The sequence below is a fragment of the Oryctolagus cuniculus genome, chromosome 1 (assembly GCF_051225735.1).
Source record: "Oryctolagus cuniculus isolate XC-2025 breed Fujian yellow rabbit chromosome 1, ASM5122573v1, whole genome shotgun sequence".
Taxonomy (NCBI): Eukaryota; Metazoa; Chordata; class Mammalia; order Lagomorpha; family Leporidae; genus Oryctolagus; species Oryctolagus cuniculus.
The window spans coordinates 125,990,150-126,009,462 of NC_142867.1; the positions used below are offsets into that span (position 1 = coordinate 125,990,150).

At 51.0% G+C, this 19,313-nt stretch overlaps 1 protein-coding gene and 1 long non-coding RNA gene across 6 annotated transcripts in view; one reads left to right on the forward strand and one right to left on the reverse strand.

The window, feature by feature from the left end:
- The window catches only part of NTM (neurotrimin), a 1,092,588-nt gene that overhangs the window by 608,842 nt on the left and 464,433 nt on the right, over nt 1–19,313 (forward strand). For all 5 annotated transcript variants that reach the window (XM_008259092.5, XM_089314451.1, XM_089314446.1 and 2 more), the window contains exon 2: nt 10,826–10,910. In XM_008259092.5, the coding sequence (XP_008257314.1) occupies nt 10,826–10,910 (85 nt within the window). The remainder of the gene's footprint in view (nt 1–10,825; nt 10,911–19,313) is intronic.
- Nucleotides 3,030–10,864, reverse strand: LOC138843665 (uncharacterized). Its single transcript, XR_011378590.2, has 4 exons — nt 10,762–10,864; nt 7,773–7,915; nt 5,385–5,558; nt 3,030–3,331 (listed from the first exon to the last, which is right to left on the reverse strand). It is a non-coding gene; the product is annotated as an uncharacterized LOC138843665 (long non-coding RNA).

Here is a 19,313-nt window from a genome sequence, read left to right on the forward strand (position 1 = left end):
AGAACAGGACTGAGAAGCATCGTGGTCATGGGCATTCCAGTTCCTGGGGTTTCTGGAAGTCATTTCTTCTGAGCTCCCCTTTGAGAAGGCAAGGGGAAGAGACCTGGACAAGCCCACCCTGCTACTAAGTGGGCTTGAATTCAAGCCCATGGACCTCAGGCTCCCTCCCGGGCACTTATCTTTCTCTGGGATCACTCTTTGAAGTCTTCCAAAGTGTATTAGCTCATTTGGGTGAACTGACCATTAGATCTCAATGATTCAAGGATCCAAATGATGTTGCTTCTTTTGACAAATGAAGCAGCTTGAATATCAAAAAAAAAAAAAAAAAGCAGTAACTTATCTAGGATGACAAAGTGAAATTATAGCCCAGGTGTTCTGATTTCTGCTACTACAAACTTCCAATAAAAAGTACAGTTGAATCCACATGTAATTGATTGAATTCTTGTCTCATTAGAATTGACTTCTTCAGGGTGAACATTTGGCACAGCAGTTACGTCATAGCTTGGGATGCCCACGTGCCGTATCAGCATTCTTGGGTTCAAATCCTGGCTCCACTCTCTTTTTCTTTTCTTTTTCTTTTTCTTTCTTTCTTTCTTTCTTTTTTTTTTTTTTTTTGACAGGCAGAGTTAGACAGTGAGAGAGAGAGGCAAAGAGAAAGGTCTTCCTTCTGTTGGTTCACTCCCCAAATGGCTGCTATGGCCGGCACGCTGTGCCAATCTGAAGCCAGGAGCCAGGTGCTTCTTCCTGGTCTCCCGTACGGGTGCAGGGCCCAAGGACTTGGGCCATCTTCCACTGCCTTTCTGGGCCACAGCAGAGAGCTGGCCTAGAAGAGGAACAACCAGGACAGAATCTGGCGCCCCAACTGGGACTAAAACCCGGGGTGCCGGCACAACAGGCGGAGGATTAGCCAAGCGAGCCAGGGTGCCAGCCCAGCTCCACTCTTGATTCCAGCTTCCTGTTAATGTGCATCCTGGGAGGCAGCAGGTGACAGCTCAAGGAGCTGGGTCCTTGCCACCCACTTGGGAGACCCAGATTGAAATCCTAGCTCCTGACTTCCTCCTGGCCCAGCCCCAGGCGTTGCGTGTATTTGGGTCATGAAACAGTGGATGGAAGTGAACGGTTCTTGGCTGAGGAACAAGGAGTAAGATCTCAAAAATAAATAAATAAATAAAATAATAAAATAAAATAAACAACCCAAAGAGTAGATGTTAAAGAGAGATATGAGTAACAGCTGATTGTTTGGGGAGAAAGGGGTGAGGAGGCACAGATAAGCCAACTTTCTGACAGTGAATTTGGGGTTTGAAACTTCAAGTCTGGGGCTGGTGCAATTGCTATCCAAAGGCTATTTGAAAAGCCAGTTTGTGACTTCTGGCTGGGCTGTGTCTGTGGACATGAGAAGTACCGTGCATACATGCATGGAGACGATTGCCTGCAGCTTACTTCCACAGAGACTGGGAGTCTGATCTGAGCCATTGCCCCGGACGTAGAAACTGGGCAAGAGGAGGCAGGCAGAGGAGGTTGGAGTAACATGGCCAACCCACAATGGGGGCCTGGGCATGTCAGGCCTTGCACGGTCAAGGAAGGGTTGGTTTTAGCTATCAGACAAAGAAGGCTCTGGAGGCTGGTGGGTGGAAGTCGAAGGAGGACTCCCTTTCTGAGGATGAAGGCGTCCTGTCTTATTTTCAGGTTGCATCCCCTTTCCAGTGTAGGTGGGGAATGAGGCAGAGCAAGTTCCCAGACAGCTCCAGACAGAGAAAACTATGGCCTGCTCCCTAGCCCACGCCCTTTCCCACAGGCCTGAGTTCCGTGTGCTTCTGGAAGGCACAAAGTTGCGATGGTGGCGTGGGAGCAGGGTCACAGCTCCTCCTGTTGTGCAGGGGGTGAGGCTGAGCTCCTTCCTCCTTCGACCACCTCTCAGTGTGAGGCTTCTGCTCAGCATCCGGAATGAACCTGAGATAGGAGCACCAGGAGTGCTCCCCGGGCCTGAGCCCTGGAGGCTGCTCTAGGATCTCCCTGGGAACTCCAAGGACAGCCAGACTAGAGTGAGGGAAAGGCAGCACCCCGAGTCTCAGCCTGAAGGACACGAGGGCCCCCAGACTCCTGCAGCCATTCCCTCATGTCAACCCGTTCTCTGGGCAACATCTGAAACCCTAGCATATATATGAGGCTAGCTTGTGTCCCCAAGGTCCCACCACAGCTAGCAAAGAAGGAGAGGCCAATGCCATGGTCTTTCTTTTTTATTTTTTTTTTAAAGATTTATTTATTTGAGAGGTAGAGTTACTGACAGAGAGAGGGAAAGATAGAGAGAGAGAGAGAGCTCTTCCATCCACTGGTTCACTCCCCAGATGGCCGCAACAGCCAGAGCTAAGTTGATCTACAGCCAGGACTGGAAGCTGCTCTGTCTCCTATATGGGTGCAGGGGCCCGAGGACTTGGGCCATCTTCCACTGCTTTCCCAGGCCACAGCAGAGATTTGGATGAGAAGTGTAGCAGCCAGGACTCGAATCAGTACTCATTGGGATGCTGGAGGTGGAAGCTTAGCCCACTATGCCACAGTGCTGGCTCTGCCATGGTCTTTCTTTTTTTTAGACAGGCAGAGTGGACAGTGAGAGAGAGAGACAGAGAGAAAGGTCTTCCTTTTTCTGTTGGTTCATACCCCAATGGCCACTGAGGCCGGCGTGCTGTGGCCAGCGCACCGCGCTGATCCGAAGCTAAGAGCCAGGTGCTTCTCCTGGTCTCCCATGCAGGCGCAGGTCCCAAGGACTTGGGTCATCCTCCACTGCCTTCCCGGGCCACAGCACAGAGCTGGACTGGAGGAGGAGCAACCGGGACAGAACCCGGCGCCCCAACTGGGACTAGAACCCAGGGTGCCGGCGCCGCAGGCGGAGGATTAGCCTATTGAGCTGCGGTGCTGGCCACCATGGTCTTTCTTAATCCATCAACATGAGGAGCCTTCAAAAACTTCATGGAAAATACTTGTTATGAAAAAAAATCCAAAGTTTCAAAATATTTTTGCACCAAAACAACTTGTTTTAAAAAAATTTTATTTATTTATTTGAAAGCTAAAGTTACACACAGTGAGAGGAAGAGACAGACAGAAAGGTTTTCCATCTGCTGATTCACTCCCCAAATGGCTGCAATGGCCGAAGCTGTGCCGATCTGAAGCCAGGAGCCAGGAGCCAGGAGCCAGGAGCTTCTTTCAGGTCTCCCATGAGGGTGCAGGGGCCCAAGGACCTGGGCCATCTTCTACTGCTTTCCCAGCCCACAGCAGATAGCCGGATCAGAAGTGGAATAGCCGGGACCAGAACTGGTGCCCATATGGGATGCAGGCACTGCAGGTGGAGGAGCCACAGCATTGGCCCCCAAAACAACTATTTCTTAATTCTAGTTTCCACCAACCTGCGCAGTGCCTCCATCACACTGTGCTGTTCTATGAGTGTACAAACATAGTCCGGTGAAGGAGCCGGGGGATTCCAGTGCCTCAGAGGTGCCTACGTCAGTTTACTTATTTTTGTATTTTTAAAAACACATTTAGTTATTTATTTGAAAGGCAGAGTGACACACACACAGAGATACAAAGAGAGAGATGGAGACAGATGCACACACACACACACACACACACACAGAGTGAGGGAGGGAGAGAGAGAGATTCCATCAGCTGGTTCACTCCTCAGATAGCCACAACAGCCAGGGCTGGGCCAGGAACTCCATCCTGGTCTCCCACATGGATAGCAGGGACCTGGGTCCTTGAGCCATCATCCAATCTTCCCAGGCACATTAGGAGGAAACCTGATCTGATGCAGGGTAGAGCAGCTGGGGCTCAAACTAGTCCTCCAATGTGGATGCTATGCTGGCATTGCAAGCCATGGCTTAGCTCGCTGTGCCACAGCACCCATCCCCCTCCGCCACTTCTCACTGCTTCAGTCTGGGTGGGGCCTGTCTGGCCTGCCTGGCTGTGGAATGCCACAGAAATCACTGGGTCTGGCCCTGCCAAGGCAACCTCAGGCGGGACTAGAAATTCAATAAATCTATAGCAGGCTAATTTTTAAGTTGATCATTTTGTACGGCTGGAGAATGATGTTATAAATATCCAAATGGCCCTTGGCAGAACAAAGGGTCCCCACCCCTGGGTGAGCACAGGCCAAGCCCATCAAAGGCAGGTTCGCTCTGCACCCTCCGTCTGCACTGCCATTCCTGCCCACAGCACCTTCCCCACACCCCCTCCTCACACTGACCTTCAGCTCAACCCCATTGCCTTGGGGAAACATTTCTTGATCTTCCCCATTCAATGCGAACATTCTGTCCTACGCCTGCTTCCACTTCTGCCCCACAGTGCCTGTCACCGTGGTATCATGTATGGCAGCATTCCTTGCTTAACGTCCATCGCCCCAGCTGGACAGTGAGCTTCAGGGGGGCAAGACCCACGGGACTTTCTTTTTTGTTGTTTTCATTCCCAGCTTTAGAGGCCTGGAGTGGGCATGGAATACAGGTGCACTGAGATGATTTCTTGCCTACATTAGAAATCCCCAAGAGGACTGCACTGTGGCTTAGTAGGCTAAGCCTCCACCTGCGGGGCCAGCATCCCATATGGGTGCCGGTTCGAGTCCTGGCTGCTGCACTTCTGATCCAGCTCTCTTTAGTAGCCTGAGAAAGCAGCGGATGATGAGCCAAATTCTTGGGACCCTGCACCCACATGGGAGACCCAGAAAAAATTCCTGGCTCCTGGCTTTGGATCGGCACAGATCTGAACATTGTGGCCATTTGGGGAGTGAACCAGAGGATGGAATATTCTGCCTCTGTCTCTTCCTCTCTCTGTCTGTAACTCTGTCTCTCAAATAAATAAGTAAATCTTTAAAAAAAAAAAAAAAAAGGAAAAGAAATCCTCAAGAATACTCTTACCCCTCCTATTGCCTCTTTAAAGGAAGCTAGCAAACTCAAGTCCTGCCTGGAAACCTGGACGAGCAGGACAGGACAGCCCACACCCAAGTGGGAGGCAGAGCCCAGCTTATTTTTCTCGGGTGTAAGAAGATTCTCCATGACATAGGAGGAGCACAGGGTGGAGTCCAGTATGAATTCCCTGCTCATAAACGTCAACAAAAATAAAAACACTGGCCAGCCCAGGAGCACCGGCTGGCAATCACTCTAAAGGCAGGGACCATCATGCCTTTTGTTTTACCTCCCTAGTTTTTGACGCAGTTCCCAGCATACATGAGGAACTCAAGGTTTACTTGCTGATTTATTGGACAAATAAAATAAAATAAAATAAAACTGAATTCAACCGAATAATTGGGTGGCTGGCATTACATGGAACAGTGACAGCATCAGGTCCTCTGTGGACTTTCTTGTCCACAGATGAAATACTCAGCTTTGAAGAAGCACCCTTACCTGAGAGGTGTACTAAGAACACTGGAATAAGAGCCAGGAGTCCTGAGTTCTAGTCTTGCTTTGCCAGTGCTTAACTCGATGCCCCTCTGGGCTAACTCCTTTGCTGAAATACCTGGCAAGCCTCCTTCGGAATGGATCATCCTGTGTTTGCCTGAGTCCAGGATCTCTTGCCACCTGAAACGTAGAAGAAGAATCTGCTCCCATGACCCCACCCCTGGCTCTCGGGATGTCGCCATTGGTGTCCCTGCCTTTTTCTTCCTTGGCATTTTGATTTTGATTTTGATTTCTTCACCCTCCTCCTCCTCCACATCTCTGTCTACTCTGATTGTTCTACTGATCTCTCTGCATCCCATGAAGTTGCCTGGGTTTCAAGGTCCCTGAATAATCCACCTCCACCTCTTCTTCCTCCCTTTCTTCTCCTGTCTGCTCCTGACCTCTTTTCTCTCCCTGCAGTCTTCGCCCCTCTCCATGTGGCCGGTTTGCTCTTCTTGCTGGAAACCTAACATGCTGGACAGTAGCCCAGGTGAACAGCAAAATTATTTTCACCCCCTATTCATAGAGAAGCAAAAAAAAAAAAAAAAAAAAAAAACCAAACAGCAACAACAACCAAAAAAAAAAAAAAAAAACCCAGCATGCATTTTCCTGGAGGCCATTGCTCCCCCATCCCCCAGAGACATCTCTTTATCCAGATGTGCACTGCTTTTCCTGATTAAATCCTCCCGTATCTCTTTGATGTCCTGTCACTCTCCAACCGCCTGCTTTTCTCATCTCCCTGCCTGCACTCCGATTTGAAATCTCCACCAGGAGAGGGGAGCCTTTAGCCTTTTTAGAAGAGGAGAAGCAGAACTGGTGTTTCTGAGGCGGGTGCTCCTGTCTTGATCGTGTGTGTGTGTGTGTGTGTGTGTGTGTGTCAGAGTCATGGCTGTTTAGTGAACTCCAGCTTGTTGGAGGAAACAGCGTAACAGCAAAACTATCACCAATTTTCCTTGCAAGGGGATCGGCTCCCCATTCTCACCCTGCTTCATTCCCCACTCCGACTGCCAGACATCTCCATAAATCTTTCCTCATCTGTTGCTGCACTTTGGGGTCTGCACACAAGTGCCTCTCGGGTCGCCTCTGTTGCAGTCCCAAGATTATTAAAGGGATTATGATTGTTTCCTTTCGCTCTGTGTGTGCCTATGTGCATGTGTGTGTGTGTGTGTGTGTGTGTGTGTGAATTTGAAAGGCATTGTCCTATAGATATTTTTATAACCTGAAGCAATTACAGCTGTCAGCGCAGAGACAAGCTGTGACAAGTTGATTTATGTGTACAGTATATGTGTATGCAAGGAGGAAGGGAGGAAGGCGAGGGAGATCAGGGGTAGGGAGGAGGTGGAGGTATGCTCGTTAGGAGCCTGCTTTCCAGGAGGCAGAGAGGAAGTTGTTTCTATAAAGAACACAAATAATGAAATTGCTCTGACTGTCATCCCTTTTTCATTAACTTGGATATGCCGAGAAAAATAAAATAAATCCAGCAGTTTTTATGAAGCAAGAGACAGGATATAAGATAAGTCACTAAGTGTTGGTTATATTTAGGGATCAGGGGAAGAGAAGGGAGTTGACATATGACTTTGAACTTCATCTTTTTAAACCACTTCAATAGCAGCTTTGAGTGCAAGGCATTCTGCCTCGTTAATTGTATGAGCATCTCTGCCCTTTCGTCATTTTGGAAACTCCAAGTTTTGAATCAGGTTTGCAGCTCCGGACCTGCAAAGCAGGCATGAGTGACTTTTCATGGTCCACTCCGAGAGACACCTGGGCTCTGTGGGGCTTTCCACAATGCCGCAGCTCAGTGCTGTCTTCATGGCAGGGACAGCAGTGGTCTATCTTAGGCCAGATTGGCATAAACCGAATACCTTAAAGAGCCTTACAATGAATCTCTTTTCTGTCCAGCCGTAGTAATGAAGCGGTGGCTGGAAAGATGTATTAATAAAGCCGCTTCCATCTTAAATGGATTTCTAAGTATTTTCCTGTAGAGTTAATCATGTATGTAGGCCCCTTGGGAAGGCCTGTTGTCATTATCCACATTCCTAGATGCAAAAACTAATGCTCATTTGTACCTGCCTGGGAATTAGATGCAAGAGGCAGAATTAGAATTTATCATGAGACGAATCATCCCTGAGATTCTTAGGCCTGTAGGGAAAAGACTCCACTGGCTGTGATGTGAATGTGTTTACGAACAGGGAGGCTGGGGCTGGTGTTATGGCATAGCTGGTTAAGCTGCCACCTGGGACCCTGGCATCCTTCATGGGTGCCAGTTCAAGTCTCGGCTGCTCCACTTCTAATTCAGCTCCCTGCTAATGTATCTGGGAAAACAATGGAAGATGGCCCAAATCCCTGGGCTCCTACCTGCACATAGGAGACCTGGATGAAGCTGCTGGCTTCTGGTTTTGGCCCGGCCCAACCCTGGCTGGTTGCAGCCACCTGGGGAGTGAACCAGCAGATGCAAGATCTTTCTTCCTCTGTGTTTTTCCCCTTCTCTGCAGCTCTGCCTTTCAAATAAAATAAATCACTCTTTAAGAAAAAAAAACAAAAAACAAAAAACAAAACAGAACAGGGAGGTTAAGTGGGGGAGTAAGGGGTGTGGTTGAACTGCACAGATGGATAACCAAGGTGACACTTTGGTTTTGAGAGAGGAACCCCAGATTGAGCATATTGAAAGTGGGCACGGTCTCATTCCTTCTGTCTTCTGCCATCTAATATCTTAATCATTCAGTTTTGTATTGCACAAGTCTCCAGCGGAACATGGAAATAAAAAGAAGATCTTGAGTGAATGGGCTAGTGCTCAAATAGGTTAATTCTTTCCATTAAAAAGATATAAACAGCATCGCTTCTGCTTCTATAAAGATGTAATTTTTGGAGTCACATGTTGCAGCCATAGGCTGACAATTAGAGTCTTTGGTGCCATATATCAAGTGGCCCCAGTGGAGAAGATGGACAGATGGCTTCCCTGGGAATTTGATATCAGTAGAAGTTGCCAGAGAAGACGAGGAGAAAATTGGCCTGATGATGAACTAACACAATGTATCTCGTGATCTTTAGTGTCAATATGCGGACTATTTTTTTTTTCCCCAGCTAAGCAGGATTGGGTCAACAATTAAAACAGAAAGACAAGCTTTCTCCCCGTTCTTTGACCCTTGGAGTTTCGCATCCACATCTCCAATGCCAATGCCCACCGCCACCTTGCCTCTGTTGTGATTGTGTGGGAGGATATGATGTCATCTCCAGTGTCTTATCTACTTGTGAGTGGCTGGTGCTACCCCAGCCACAGGGACTTTTATAGCACCAAGGCCACAAGGGTCACAGAAATTGAGTCCCAAAGCTTTAGCCTTTTTGGAGTTGGACGGCTTTGTGCAAGAATATTTTTCTGCTATTTAATGGTTACTTTTTTTTTTTTTTCTAAATAGCTTCCCCGGTTGGACTTTGGTAAACCCAGCCAAAAACAGCTGGAGCCAGTGCTACCTCTTGTTTGTCCCCAGGGAGGTTTTAGGTCAGTGCTGGGAGTCCAGACGTGGGGATCCCTGAGATGAGCACCTATCAGTGTCCCCACTGCTGTGCGGGCTGCTCTTGCTTCTCCCCGGGGATGGGGAGCGGTACAGGAAATGTGCTACCTTTCATCAGAGCTGAAGTTAAGGCAGAAGCAGCAATGGAAACACCAAGGGGCCAGCAGCAGGCAGGGGAACACAGCGGGGAATGCCAGCAAATCCAGTCTTTGCCTGGGTTTCCAGATCAGCTGTGTGAGTGTGAAGCCCAGAACGCTGGGAGTATGCACCATGGGGAAGCAAAGGCTTACACTCACCCCAGCAGCAACACGGATGCAAGCCTAGCACCTTCTAATGTGGACAGCAGGACGGGCAAGCATGCAACTGTGTCAGAACTGTGCCACACTGTGATGCTATTCCGCCACTGTCACACACCAAGAGGTGTCTGTGATTTCTGCATTTGTTTTACATAGGAAAGAGCTCAATTTAGCCTCCTGGGGTTGAGTCTCAGGTTTTAAGTCGCTTTCTTGGCGGGAGGGGCTAAAGGGTGCACTATTGAACGCAGTGGAGGTCACTAAAACATCCTCCCAGCACTAGATCAACTCAGAACGCTGGTGGTCCGGATTTGAGTTCTTTAAAGGGGCATGCAGCAAGGTGTCCCTTCCCTAGCCAATTAGTTTGTGACCCTTATTAAAATGTCTTGGGCTTATTAAGACGGCGTGGTAACTTTATCTTCTCAACCTCGAAGCGCCCGCTCTTCCTAGGTGGGGTGGGGGTGGGAATGGTTAAACTCCCCACCGCGCTGGTGCACGGCCTCGCCCGGCGCGGCGGGGGTTAAGGTGGGCGCCCGCGCCCCGCAGCCCCGCGCCGCCGCCGCCGCCGGGATGAGCGCGCCGTCCACGCCGCCCGCCGCCCGCGCGCTGCGAGTCGGCTCCGGGAGAAAGTGGCGGTCAGGGATGGAGCTGCTGCCATGACAACCCCGGCGGTCGGGGCCCGCGCGCGTCGGGGCTGCTCCCGGGAGGAAGGCGGCGCGGGGGCCGGGGGCGGCCGCTGAGCGTGGCGTCCGCGCGGCTCCGGTGCCGGCTGCGCCTCGCCGTGCCCAGCGAGCCAGCGGAGAGGGGCCGCGGCGGTCCGCTCCCGCCGGGCCGCGCCCGCCTCCTCGCCCTTCGCCGCGGCCACTGCCCCGCCGAGCTCTGCCGGATCGCCGCGGCTGCGGCGCGCATCGGGGCTCCGAGGAAGTTGACCGAAGAGGCTGCGTCAAGATCCCCGGGTGCGGCTCGCACGAGGCCGGCGCAGCCGCCTCCTCCACCGGCTATTGTTGCAGACTGTTTGCTGGGGGGCCCAGCCTTTCTCCGAAACTTACAAAGAAAGTGTTGGATTGCCCCTGGTCGGAACGGAGGCCTCGCAGACCGCCTCTGGGTAGCTGGATGCCACCCAGCCCCGTCCCCTTCCGGTACCAAAGTGCTTACTCCTCTCCAAAGTGCCATGTCTGAACTGCTAACGCGAAGGAGCGGCTCCTGAACCCTGCGCACACCTCTCTGCACCTGCCCTTTCTCGGCCACCTCCCCAGGCCGCCGCAGCGACGGAGAAAGCCCCCCCCTCTGGATGTCCTCGGTGGAAACTGGGTCTCCGAGGCTGGCAGGCTGAGGCTGGATTTGAGGGAGGAATATTGGACTTGGAGGAGTCTGCGCGCTCTTCGCCTCCGCGCGCCTCCCGGTCGCCGCTAGTTCAACCGCTCCGTCCCTGAGCTCGCTCCCCCACCCCACCCACTTCCTGTGCTCGCCCGGGGGGCGTGTGCCGCTGCCTGCCGGAGTTCTGGGAAGTTGTGGCTGTCGAGGATGGGGGTCTGTGGGTACCTGTTCCTGCCCTGGAAGTGCCTCGTGGTCGTGTCTCTCAGGCTGCTGTTCCTTGTACCCACAGGAGTGCCGGTGCGCAGCGGCGATGCCACCTTCCCCAAAGCTATGGACAACGTGACGGTCCGGCAGGGGGAGAGCGCCACCCTCAGGTAGGGAGCTGCGGCTCTTTTGCTAAAATTGCGGATCTGGATGGGGCGGGGGTGGGAGGGGATGAGGGGCAGGAGTGCAGGTGTGTGCGCTGGAGCCCGCCCGGGCCGGGCAGAGAGGGCGCTGGGTTCCCTGGCTGCGTGGTTCCTGCGTGAGCTGAGTGCGCTGCCCGGGAATGTGGCGGTCACGGGCGAACGCTCTTCGGTTCAGTGCTCGGAGCTGCTGCCCCACCACGGGCCTCCTGGGCTCTGGGACTTTGTGCGGGGTGAGAGGTGGCTGTCTGCGCTAGGGAGCTGGAAGCAGGGACTCTTTGCACCTGTGCCTGAGCTTGGTGGCCGTGGTGGCTGGGAGCCTGGAGGGGGCTCAGTGTGAGCAGCCTCCTCTGGAGTCAGTGAGTCCCCCAAGGAGGGGGCTGCGTGGTGTGAATGCCCTGCCTCTGCCCCTGTCGCTAGTGCCTGTGTCTGTTTCCCCCCGGGGCTCCCGGACCCTGGCAGAGACCCTGTGTTCTGCTGGGCCTGACGCTTCGAGGGCTTTCCTGAGCTGGTGGGCACCGAAAGATGCCTTCTCCTGTCTGAATGTGGTTTCTGAGGCTGAAGCAGTCGGGTTTGTCTACAGGAAAATATTATTTCCTTTGGTGAACTGAGATCCATTCATGCTGTCCGCCCAAACAGCGTGTGTGCAAAACTTCCCTTACCCAGCAGGGACAGGGTGCCAGTGTGGTGTTGGGCCCTGGTGGTTTCTGGAGCTCAGGCTCCCAGGAGCCAGGGGGCTCTGTTTTCTGTTGGGTGGGAGGCTCCTGTCTCCCTGCCTGCCTTGTCCCTAGAAACAAACGCTGACTCAATTTCCAGGGTTGACAAACCACTCTGCTCACAGGAGACACATACTCATGATTGCAGTGGGGAATGTCACTCTGGGATTTTCTCCCAGGGGAGGCAGGACGAAGAAGTTGAGATGGTTCATGGAAACAATTCCTTCGATAAAGTTTTCCAGATTGGGGTGTTGAAGTCACCGCAAGGCAATGTAGCTGTGTTCTCACCTTTTACCCGTGCAGGCCCTTGGCAAATGCCCCTAGGGTCCAACTGTTTTGGCGCGTGATGGCTGTTCTGAGTTCCGGTTTGTTTGTGCACTGCATCCCTGGGGCGATAACCCACAGAAAGGAGAATGTTGACAGGACAGTGCAGAGGGAAGTGCTTTGATTTAAGAAGCTGTGCGGAGCGGCAAGCATCCCATGATCCTTTGTCTTTGGGAGGCTAATGCTGGTGGCCCCAGTGAGCACCTCTGCACTTCTTGCACTGCGCTGTTGAGGGAAGGATTCTGGACAAAGGCGAAACGTGGAGCTGCCTCCACTCGGCCGGGATCGAGTGCCTGCCTTAGAAAGGGGTTTCATGGCAGCTGCAAAGATGCAGCCAGTTCAGCCTTCTAAAGCACAAGAGCAAAAATAAATGTCTAGAGCAATATAGCCAATGGAATTTAACCCTGTCCAGACGCCTCCTTTGTCCCGAAACCCTGGGTTGCAAGGAGGAAGCCTCCCCACCCCCACCCCAGCGACAAAATACAGACATGGTCATGTGCGAAACATTTTAGATCGAGATGGGGTGGTTTATTTATTTTTGTCAAGAAGGTGGAAGACAGCTGTGTGGGGATTTGGAGATAATAAATAGCAAGTGGGCTCGGACAGGCAGGGACTCTCACGATAAGGGAAAAATGAAAGGGGTTGGAGATGCTGGGATCTGGTCTCCCCAGGGCGGCCCACGAGGCTCCTGAGCGTCAGGGCTCTCTCTAGGGAGCGGTGTGTTCAGTCCTGGGCAGGGAGCAGCTTCTGTCCAGTCTCAGGGTCTGGAGCTGGCTGGCTTCTCTTGGCTTCTCTTGCTTCCTGTTTTTTCATCCTGGGCAGGGGGTCTGTGGCCTTGTCTCTTTGACGTTAATGTTTGTTTGTCTTACTACAAATGCCTTCCACATGCAAGTCTTGTTTGGGTAAAGAGGAAGGAAGAAGGTTATGGTGGGGCTTCCCTCCTGAGGCTCACGTAGGTTCTCACCAGCCAGGGCCTTTAAAAGGCCAGCCCGGATCACCTGCAGTTCTGTGTCAGCATCAAGGGAGGAAGGAGGACCCTCGGAGTGGACAGAGTTCTACCACACGGGGTCACCTGAGCTGGGCCTTGACTCGGCCATGCCTTGGGTCAGGAAGTGAGGCCCCAGGTGTAACAGGCAACTTGATGTCTCCCAGAATTCCTCTCATTTGCCTACTGTAACGCTCTGGAGCCAGGAAGGGCTGCCTTGTTGGGGCTGTGGTTTCCTGGAGTGGCAGCCCTGGGCTCTCCAGCACCCAGGCTCTGCATTTTCTAATTGTCAGTGCAGACAGGCAAGCAGGAAATGCAGAATGAATTTTGTTTGCATAAGGATCACTTTATTTGCATGTAAACTGATTCTGGGTTGCAACAACCTAGGGTTCTGGACTGTTTTATTTTCATTGTGTGTGCAAGAGGTGGTGGTCTGTTCTTTCCCTCTCCCTTCCATTTCTCCTTCCTTTTTTTTTCTTCTGGCTAATCATGACCAAGCTATAAGGAACCACCATAAGGGGAGGCCTGAGCCCCTCTGCTTTGCCCCAGGAGTCACCCCATCCGCTGTCCACCTCTATGGGTGATGGTGGTGACGATGCTTGTAGTTTTCTTCGTAACCAGCAGAGGACTTTTTGCTCTAATTTCATTTTATTCTGCTTTGTTCTCTTCAGTATCGCTTCTTGAAGATCTCTTCCCAATCCCCAAAGAATAAATGCTTCAGCAGCAGATTCCAATGTGAGGAAACTTTGAAAAAAATGTTTTATTTTATCCAATTAGCTCTAATGATCCTGCTGGAGGTATTGGGAAACCTTACACTTAACACGCCATTGACAGCCTGCAAAGAATTGCAAACAGTTCGCCATCTCCCACTCTTTCTGCCCTCCTGCTGATACTCTGTATGCATATTTTTAAAGGGAGAGGTGACATCAAAACAGAATCTGCAGAAATACTGTCAGGCAAGGCTTGTTGAGCCGTCAGTATTTGAGGGAAATGTGAGTGTTTTGTATCTCAAAGCCATCACTCCAACCTCAGAATGACATTTAACCTTGATCACAGCATGCTGCAGGTGCTATTGTTATACCCATCTTTATAGATGAGAAACCGAGGCCTGGAGAGTTTACATCATTTGAGGGAGGTGGCACGGTTAGGAAGTTTTGGAGTCAGATCATGAGACACCAGTAATAATTTAACAAGATGAATAATATGTCAGTTGTTGGCTAAACATTCTATGGGGCTGCACTGTGGTGTAGAAGGCTAAGCCTCTGCCTGCAGCACTGGCATCCCATATGGGGCACTGGTTCGAGTCCTGGCTGCTCTACATCCGATCAAGCTCCCTGTTAATATAACCTGAGAAAACAGGGGAAGATGCCCCAAGTACCTGCACCCATGTGGGAGACGTGGAGGAAGCTCCTGGCCCCTGGCTTCGGATCGGCCCAGCTCCAACTGTTTTTGGCCATTTGAGGAGTGAACCAACAAATGGAAGATTCTCTCTCTCTCTCTCTCTCTCTCTCTCTCTCTTTCTTCCCCCCTTCTCTGTCTGTATCTCTGTCTTTCAAATAAATAAATCAATCTTTTATAAAGAAAGAAAAAAAAGCATTTTATGTACATGGTAACATTTAATCCTCAAAACTCTCTGAAATAGACTTAATTATCCTGCATTTACAGTCGAGGAAGCTGATGCCCAGGGAGTTACCTAAAACCTCACAAGTAGCAATGTGCAGGCTTGGGGTAAAGACCCAGGCTTGGCTCCTGACTTTGTGCCCAAGCCATTCCTAACTACTCAAGACCCCCTGGATTCTGCACCACCACCCCCCGCAGTTCCTCAGCGGCACGGAACATCTGCCACTCATTTTGATGTAGACCCTGATTTGCAATGGCGCTCAACTCTCTTATTTTTCCACGTGGGCTGGGGCACAGCTACTGGCTACTGGAAGGGGAGGCTCCTACCCTGTGCCAAGAGCAACTCTCCCGCCCCCCCCCCCCCCCCATGCTCTCAGGGATGCTTCATGAGCGAAATAAATGAATGGAAACCAAATGAAGATCAGACCCCGCCCCAAATCTACATGCAGTTTAACTCCCACCACTTTTCTCTTTGAAGTCCAGCTGTGGCCATGCAACACACTGATGTGTCCAGAGGTTCTTTCAAGAAGGGCGCTGAGGTAGGGTTGGGATGAGAGATGGTCTAAGGCATGGCTTGGATCTCCAGGGAGCAGGGCCCAGCTCAAAAGCAACGCTGTGGGCTAGGTGGTAAAGAATGGTATGAAGCAGAGGGTAGCTCCATGGCCCCCTGGGGGCATCAATGCGGAGCCAGAGAACCTGGCTGGGCTGCCCCTCGGGAACTCTTGCTGGGCATCAGAGCCACACTCAGCAGTTTCCACGACTGTGTTCCATGGCCACAGGTTCCCCAAATAAGGCGACAGTCAGTAAAATGAATTATTTCATAGGGATCCTCCAGTGAGCGAGTATCAGGCTGAACCGCACCTTCTGTTGCGTGGCTAGACCTTAGCTTTGGCACTGAATGATGTCGCTTTTCTGGGATGAGTTAAGAAATGCCAGGGTCCAGGTTGAGTTGTGTTAGGGCAGCTGCACGGAATGGCCCAGGATGGCGCTCCTCAGCACCCAGGGTGTCCCCGTGTGCAGAGTTGGGCAGCAGGCACTCTGTCCTATAGATGGAAGCCTTAGCGTGTCACCTCCTAAGCAGATCTCTTCTCTGCTCCCTGGCCCTTTTAGCACTGAGGGGGCCTTGAACAGCTTGGGCTTGCACTGACCGCCCCTCCCCTGCCGTGGTTCCCTCTGCTGTGAGCATCCTGCCCTTTGTTCTCTTTTGTGAACACAGCCAACCTATCGGGGACAGAGCCTTTCTCCCAGTGGTTCACTGTTCAGAAAATCCCAGCCCCAGCTCTGCCCATGGGCGAGCTGATTCTTGCCATTGTGGTCGAAACTCAGAGGGAATCCACCCACCGAGGCCTTTCCCAACACCCAACTCAAAAATCATTGCCTTTCACTACCCCATCTTCCTGGATTTTTGTTTTCTTCTGAGCCATCTTCTCTAGCTGAAATGATCCCATCCATTGATTTGGTTCTCTGTGTGTGGTCTGTCTTCACCAGCCACACTGTAAGATCCTCGGATTCCGTGCAGTCTCTGTCTTACTCAGGACCGGATGGCCAGCATGGGGCACACGGGCGGTGCTCTCTAAATCTTATTGCATGAAGGGGGGAGGGATGAATGCCCGCGACTGTCTCTGTGCTTTTGCCTGGGTTGTCTTGTGTGCATCTCGCTCAGCACATGGCTCACTGTCTGTCTGTCCGTGTTGTGCACCTGTGTGGGGTGGTTCTTTTGCGGATGCTGATGAGGTTACCTGTATTTTCAGGTAGGTTGTTGAGCCTGGTTGCTCTGTGCTCCGTGTCCGTTATTTCATAGCTATACTCCTGATGCGTGCCTTCCTCTTGGAGCCCCATTTCCCTACCAAGTCCTTAAGCCTTTGTGGAAACACTACCCCTACTGATGGACTCCTCCTCAGGCGGACCACAGGGATATTAGTGTTTTCAAGGCAAGGCGGGGCACACAAAGCACCTCTCTGCCCCTCCTTCCTCCTCTCTATTTTTAGAGTCTGCTGGCAGTGGATGTCTCGCGGTGTAACTATTGATCCAGTGTTTATGAGTTTGCTCGTTCCGAATAGCAATGCCACTCAGGAAGCAAGTGCGGTTCCGACTGCCCTGCCCCCTGCCAGGATCCTGCACCCCGTGCACGCACCTCGGGGGCTTGCCAGGCTCCCACTGGTGGACCGTGGCTCCGAGGAGCGCAGACAGATGGGCTGTCGAGAGGCTCCTGGAAGCACACTCAGCCTGTTGAGGAGCCAACGACTAAAACGGGAAAGCTAGAAACTCACCCAGCCGTGGGGCAGAAGGAGCAGCAGTGTGCCAGTCATCCCTGGAACGCAGAGGAGGATGCACAGGGGCAGCCCAGTTCTCCATCACCGTCACCAAGCACCACACGTACAGCACAGGAAGGGATTTTTTTTTCTTCCCCTGTCTGAGTTTGAAAGGATTTCAGTGACCACGGAGTTCCACCACCTGGTTTTACAGATAATGAGGGTCGTGATCATCCGTCTCGCACAAGGACGCTTTCTGGAAGGGCAAGATGGGCTGACATGCAACACACTCCATCACCTCCCCGGCTGTGAGCCCTAGCTTGGTGCTACACAGGCCTGGAGGAAGGGCCACCTTTTCTACCCAGTGCAAATGCATCCTGCTGACCCTGCATGCTTCTGGTGCAATTAGCTGACATTTATCACCGTGCTGTCTCCTAACTGCTCATTTTGTCTGGTCCCAAACCTGTGTCCTTGAGCTCTGGCTCTGACTCTGGATCAAACAACCAGGTTTACTGTGCATTAGGCCCTGGCCTGGGCACCTCAACTGCACCCTCTCATTTCATGCTCATGGCTGCTGCGTGCGGTGGATACAACTTTTAGGCAGGTTTTACAGATCAGGAAAGCACAAGGCTGAGAGGCAATGCTAGGCGTTTTCCCCAGATCGCACGTTCAAGCTGTGGCTGGGCTTGGGCTTCAGAACCAGCTGTGGCTGACCTCTCTGCGACCTCTCTGTGTGTGGTGCTCGACTCCTCCTGTTGCTTCTTTCCTTCTTTACGAGTCCCTCTCCTCCTGGAGATGGGGAGCACTCTGTTGTCCCTCCTCGGAGTAGTGCCCAAGAATTGCTGCTGTCGAGTGGTTTGTGGATGGACCATGGGCAAGTTAGGGTGTTACGCAGTCTGTGGCTTGGAGACACAGAGACCCAGCCCTCCTCTAGAGGTCTCCTCTCGTCATCTCTTTGCACGTTCATACGCTGTTCAGAGTATGAAATATTGCACGTCCTTCCACCAAACTTGTGCCTCAGGTATCAGCAATCTTAGGCTCTCAGAGAGTCCACCGTTCTTTGATCACTGACATGTACTTCTCCAGAATGGGGTGCTGAACAGACCCAGGTAGAAACGTGATTCTACAAGGGTTTCACAAGCCAGCAAGTCTGGGCTCCATGGTTCTGGGGCAGAATAGGTGGGAACTGGACCCATATGCTTCCCCCTCCTCTTCCTCCTCCTCCTTCTCTTTTGTTTGTACTGGTGATAGCACTGTTGGCATCTCTCCTGGGGAGTCATGGAAAAAAGTTATAATTAATGCTAAAAGCATGTTTGTGTTCCTAGGTTGAAAGTCTCCGCTGATGGGTAAAATAAAACATTATTCTTGTATTACTTAAAGCCGTTCTGCATCTGTGGGAGTATGTTGATGGGCTGCCCTGTGTAATAGGTAACCAATAACAAATAAATAATGCTAGCCACATCATACAGATGGCCAAATAATGCAAAAGGTTTGTTTGGTTTAGGATGGAATTTCAAACTGTATGCGTGCTTTGAAGACAGAAAGAATGTTTAATGGGAACAGAATGGGTAGAGATGTAGGTCTCTGACAAATAAGACCTCACTGGTTCAAGTTCTACCAGGAGTAGCACGCTAGACTGAAAATGTACTGGGAGATGAGAATCTATTAACCCTGACTCGGGCATTTTCTCTTTGTGTGATAACTGGCAACATTTTTTGGTATTTATTTTAAAAAGTAGTTATTGCCTACCTCAGTGTTGTGGTATGAGTGGGATTTGGCTCCCCAAACTCATGCGAACTGTTAAGCCCCAAAGTCTTAATGTTAATGGTTAATGAACTAAAGCTGATGGTTGATGGATTAGGGTGAATGCTTGATTCAATTTTAGCATCTGAAGGTGGAGTGTTTGGGGAGGATTGGATTGGATTAGGTTGCTAATGTCGAGCCCATTGTTGAATTACTATGACAATATAAGGAGAGGCCACACAGAGAGGGGATGACTGGTGTGCTCCTGGTTTGCCAAATGATCATTTCTCTGCACGTGCTCTGCGGTCATCAGGTGTTAGACTAATAGAGTAGCCTGATGTTGAACTGTGAACCTCCAAAACTATAAGTAGAAATAAACCTTGTTTCCCCCTAAGAAGTTCCTCTTAGATATTTCAGCTAACGTAATAAAAAACTACTAACATATCCAAAGTGTTGTTTTGAGTTGAAATGGGATAGTACCCACAAAGCTTAGTGAATATTGTAACTTTCTCTGCATATGTATATACAAATACACATGCATTTTTATATGTAAATATGTGAGACTGAGGATCACATACACACATTCAGCAACACACACATATGTTTACACATGTATACATATGAGAATGAGGACCACACGCACACATACAGAAATACATGTATACATGTTTACATGTATGAGGCTGAGGATCACATACACAATACAGCAATACATGTGTACATGTATGAGACT